Below are 5,348 nucleotides of genomic sequence, written 5' to 3' on the forward strand. Positions count from 1 at the left end.
TATCGTCTGTAGCCAGATAGGACACATTGTTTCCAGAATAAATCTTTTCATCTAAAAAAGAATGACATTTCCAACAGAAATATCGATTTCTGACAAATTTTAGAAGTAGGTCACTTGAATATCGACACTTATCCCAGAAATGAAAAGTACGCTCTCAGTTATCACTCTTCATCCTTGCAAAACTATGGTTTTCTTCCCAAACTAATGCTTTTCATCCCTACAAATAGCAATTTCTCCCTAAATTACTGGTTTTCATCCCCAAAAGAAGACACATTCTCTTTAAAACGATGCTTTGTAACAAATTATGACACATTGATTCCAGAATATCTGTCTTCCCCTACAAAATAATGACATTAACATAAGAATTATCCATTTAAGACAAATTTCCGATGTATTTCACACTAATATCAATACTTACACCAGAAAAAAATGTGTTCTCTCTCAGGTATCACTCTTGAATCTTGCCAAAAATTCTTTTTCTTACCAATACAAAGCTTTTCATCATTACAAGTAGCATTTTCTACCCAAAAAAGTGGTTTTCATCCCCAATAGAAATCGTTTTCTCTACAAATGGTCCCTTGTAGCAACATATGAAACACTGTTATTGGAATACCTCTTTCCCTCTTCAAAATAAGGACATTTCCAACAGAAATATCGATTTCTGACAAATTTTAGAAGAATGTCACACAAATATCAGTACCTATCCCGGAAATAAAAGTTCTCTCCTAGGAATCATTCTTTATCCTTGCAAGGACATGCTTTTCTCACCAAAATAATGCTTTTTATCCCTTTAAAATAGCGTTGTTTCCCAGAAATACTGGTTTTCATCCCCAAAAGAAGACATTTTCTCTACAAAATGAAGCTTTGTAGCAAAATATGACACATTGTTTCCAGAATACCTTTTCTCTTCTACAAACTGAGGACATTACTAACGGAAATACCTTTTCTCCTCTACAAAATAAGGACATTTCCAACAGATATATCCTTTTCTGACAGATTTTAGAAAAAATTCACAGGAATATCAATACTTATACAAGAAATAAAAAGGTCTCTCTTAGGTATCACTCTTTACCCTTGCAAAAATATGGTTTTCTTACCAAAATAATGTTTTTCATCTCTACAAACAGCATTTTCTAAACCAAAAGGTGGTTTTCATCTTCAAAAGAAATCGATTTCTCTACAAAATTATCGTCTGTAGCCAGATAGGACACATTGTTTCCAGAATAAATCTTTTCATCTAAAAAAGAATGACATTTCCAACAGAAATATCGATTTCTGACAAATTTTAGAAGTAGGTCACTTGAATATCGACACTTATCCCAGAAATGAAAAGTACGCTCTCAGTTATCACTCTTCATCCTTGCAAAACTATGGTTTTCTTCCCAAACTAATGCTTTTCATCCCTACAAATAGCAATTTCTCCCTAAATTACTGGTTTTCATCCCCAAAAGAAGACACATTCTCTTTAAAACGATGCTTTGTAACAAATTATGACACATTGATTCCAGAATATCTGTCTTCCCCTACAAAATAATGACATTAACATAAGAATTATCCATTTCAGACAAATTTCCGATGTATTTCACACTAATATCAATACTTACACCAGAAAAAAATGTGTTCTCTCTCAGGTATCACTCTTGAATCTTGCCAAAAATTCTTTTTCTTACCAATACAAAGCTTTTCATCATTACAAGTAGCATTTTCTACCCAAAAAAGTGGTTTTCATCCCCAATAGAAATCGTTTTCTCTACAAATGGTCCCTTGTAGCAACATATGAAACACTGTTATTGGAATACCTCTTTCCCTCTTCAAAATAAGGACATTTCCAACAGAAATATCGATTTCTGACAAATTTTAGAAGAATGTCACACAAATATCAGTACCTATCCCGGAAATAAAAGTTCTCTCCTAGGAATCATTCTTTATCCTTGCAAGGACATGCTTTTCTCACCAAAATAATGCTTTTTATCCCTTTAAAATAGCGTTGTTTCCCAGAAATACTGGTTTTCATCCCCAAAAGAAGACATTTTCTCTACAAAATGAAGCTTTGTAGCAAAATATGACACATTGTTTCCTGAATACCTTTTCTCTTCTACAAATTGAGGACATTATTAACGGAAATACCTTTTCTCCTCTACAAAATAAGGACATTTCCAACAGATATATCCTTTTCTGACAGATTTTAGAAAAAATTCACAGGAATATCAATACTTATACAAGAAATAAAAAGGTCTCTCTTAGGTATCACTCTTTACCCTTGCAAAAATATGGTTTTCTGTTGTATTAGGCGAAGTACGACCCTCGGGATGTAACGTGATAGGCCTTCCCCTGCTGGGTCATGCATACGTGAAAAGATAAGGATGAAACTGGATACCTATATAAGGGACCCTCACATTCCAATAAACCCCATTTTACCGCTGACCATATTGGTGTAACAAGCAGCTGTGACTTGGTCGGGGCCGTCGATACACATTCACAAAGGGACTTGACTTTCCAGGTTACCAGATCGAGGTAACAATTGGTGCCCCGTGTGAGGCAAAGTCCTGGAGGTGAGTGTGCGACGGCTAAAACCGCGCTGACGGACGCGGTATCCACGGTTCGAGCCCGTGGAAGCACTCTCGGTGGGGTGCAAAGGGGAATGCAGCGCTGCGCCTATCCTACGGCCGATAGTTCGTAGAAGACCAGGAAGACTTCAGGTCTCTGGGTAAATGGATTCCGTCTTTAGAGTAGTATTGCAACTTTGTAAAACCTATTGTGGTAAGAATGCTCCTTCTAAGAAGGATATTGCCGCTGTTGCCTCTTGGTTGGAGTCGGCGCGGCTTTTACCCTCCCCTGGCGTTTTGCTCGATTCGGGGCGGTGGGACTCTTTCACTGAGGCCCTGCTCCAGAGAGCCACCCACGAGCATAAAGCGAAAGAATTAAAAACCTGGGGTTTGGTCCTAGGTGCGCTTAAAGCGGCTAGGGAGGAGAAGCAAGTCCAGGCCATCGCGAAAGGGGTCTTTGGTCTGGATTCCGGGACGTCCGGGGTCTCGGGGGGTGCGGGGGATCTGCTTTCTTGCAGTGACTCCGGATCCAAGATGGCGTCGGCCACGCCGGCTGATTCCAAGATGGCCATGGCCGCGCTCGAAACAACAACTCCGGAAAAGAAGGCGGAAGCTGAGTCATCGAAGGAGGCGCCACCATCATATCCCCGCCTTTACCCCTCTTTGCAGAGCTTTCACTCACCCGAAGGGGGCGGTTCTTGTCCGGAGGGGGGAGGGTTTATGGAGGCGGCGCGCCGTGGAGGCGTGGGCTCGCCCTCATACCCGCCCCCCTCAGAGGAGGGATCGTGTTCCAAAAAGGGGGAGGAACGGAAGGCTTTGCCCGGCCCCACAGTATCGGGTTCGCCTCCATGGAGGGAGGAGTTGTGGGGGGAGCAAGAGTTATCACGCAGGCCCACTAATTGGGCTGACATCCAGGAATCAATGCGTGAGTCGGGACTCAAGGAGCGAGATCATGCAGTGTTCCCGATTGTCGTCAGACAGGAGGGACCGGTTTGGGTACCTTTGGAAGCAAAAGCAGTTACTCGGTTTGCAGAAGCGATTGAGAAAAAGGGGCTGAGATCTCCGATGACACTAAGTGCTTTTGAGGCACTCATTGCCCCAGGTCCCCTACTCCCGTATGACATTGAGAGTCTAATGAGAGTCGTTCTCGAGCCAGTTCAGTTTACTTTGTGGAGGGAGGAGTGGATGATACAACTTAAAGCTATTGTAGCTGAGGCTGGACGTGATGCTCAACACCCTGCTAATGGGAGGGAGGGGGAACCGAGAACTGATATAATGAGGCTTTCGGGAGTAACTGCGGAAATGGCTGGGTCCCCAGAGAGACAGCTTAGGCTCCTGCGCCCAGGGGAATTGCTTTCCACTACAGGGGCGGCTGCTACTGCCTTTAGAAACTTTATAAGAAAGGCAGAGCCTGCAGCCCCGTGGTCAGAGATTGCTCAGGGTCCCTCAGAGTCATTCTCTGATTTTGCTAATCGATTGATACGAGCAGTAGAAGGATCAGATCTACCTAAGGACGCGCAAGCTTCTGTTTTAAAGGATTGCCTGAAGCAGAAGGCTCACAAAAATGTTAGGGACATCATTCGAGCTGCCCCTGACGATCTTGAGACTCCGGGTGAAATTATTAAGTATGTGCTGGACAAACAACAGACAACACCGCTGTCTAATGAGGGGCTAGCAAACGCATTGCTTTCTGTCATGGCCATACAAAATGGTCAGTCCAAGGGCAATTGCTTTAAATGTGGTCAGCCTGGCCATTTCAAGGTACAGTGTAAAGCTTCAGGTGGGCAGCTCAAGACTAACAGCAAGTGCCAAGCCTGTAATAGGCTGGGTCATACAGCTCGTCATTGCCGAAAATACACTCTTATGCCGCAGGGAAACGAGAATGGGAGGGCACCTCAGGCCCAGGGTCCCTCCCGCAGTCAAGTACTTGGGCCCCACATGCCATTGAGTTTGGCGCAGGGGAGAGTCCACATCTCTCACCCGCAGTGGCCTTAACTATGGATCTCAGTCAACGGCCTATAGTCAAGATAATTATGGCTTATATGGGACAATTGCCTTATAAAAAGGTTCCTTGCTCCGTCCTTATCACAGCCTTGCTTGACTCAGGAGCAGATGTTACGGTAATAGCAGAAAAGGACTGGCCTCCATCCTGGCCAGTGCTTGGTTTGGCGAAATCCATCTCTGGGGTTGGGGGTACAGTGTCAACTGGCGAGTCAGCGGAACGGGTGGAAATCACTCTGATTAATAGGGACGGTTCCATAGACAAACCTGTACTGATTGGACCTCTGATTGGGTCTGTTCCAGGCACAATTTTGGGCCGAGACTTCCTTGATGCCTTAGGGGTTCGCATGACAAATTTATAGTAAGGGCCACTGTCTACCAATTAGCAATGAAACACGCCATTCCCTTGCGCTGGAAGCAGGATGCTCGTCCTGTTTGGGTAGATCAGTGGCCCCTTACTCATGAAAAGTTAACAGCGCTCAAGAAGTTGGTTTCAAGAGAGCTATTTTTAGGCCATTTGGAGCCTTCTCTTAGTTCTTGGAACACTCCTGTTTTTGTTATCCGAAAATCTTCAGGGTCATTTCGGTTGTTACACGACCTTCGCATGGTTAATGCACAGCTCATCCTCTTTGGTCCGGTGCAACAAGGTGGTCCTCTGCTATCAGCCATACCGGAGGGATGGCCTTTGGTGGTTATTGATCTTAAAGATTGTTTCTTCTCTATCCCCTTAGCAGTGAAGGATCTGGAGGCCTTTGCTTTTACTGTACCCACTCTCAATAACCAAGGGCCTTCGGAGAGGTT

The 5,348-nt window shown here is 43.8% G+C and overlaps 1 protein-coding gene across 1 annotated transcript; it reads left to right on the forward strand.

Annotated features, from left to right (window-relative positions):
* Positions 1 to 2,429: 2,429 nt before the first annotated feature.
* LOC146754468 (endogenous retrovirus group K member 8 Gag polyprotein-like) lies at positions 2,430 to 4,551 on the forward strand. The gene has a single exon (XM_085527703.1). The coding sequence runs from the start codon at positions 2,712 to 2,714 to the stop codon at positions 4,539 to 4,541; it is 1,830 nt and encodes a 609-aa protein (XP_085383829.1). The 5' UTR covers positions 2,430 to 2,711; the 3' UTR covers positions 4,542 to 4,551.
* The last annotated feature ends 797 nt before the right edge of the window (positions 4,552 to 5,348 follow it).

This window comes from Coturnix japonica, chromosome W, assembly GCF_054131305.1.
Source record: "Coturnix japonica strain WE chromosome W, WE-NBRP24, whole genome shotgun sequence".
Taxonomy (NCBI): domain Eukaryota; kingdom Metazoa; phylum Chordata; class Aves; order Galliformes; family Phasianidae; genus Coturnix; species Coturnix japonica.

Bases quoted from the DNA above. Each gene is read 5' to 3' on its own strand.
- LOC146754468 (XM_085527703.1), top strand. From the start codon at position 2,712: ATGGATTCCGTCTTTAGAGTAGTATTGCAACTTTGTAAAACCTATTGT.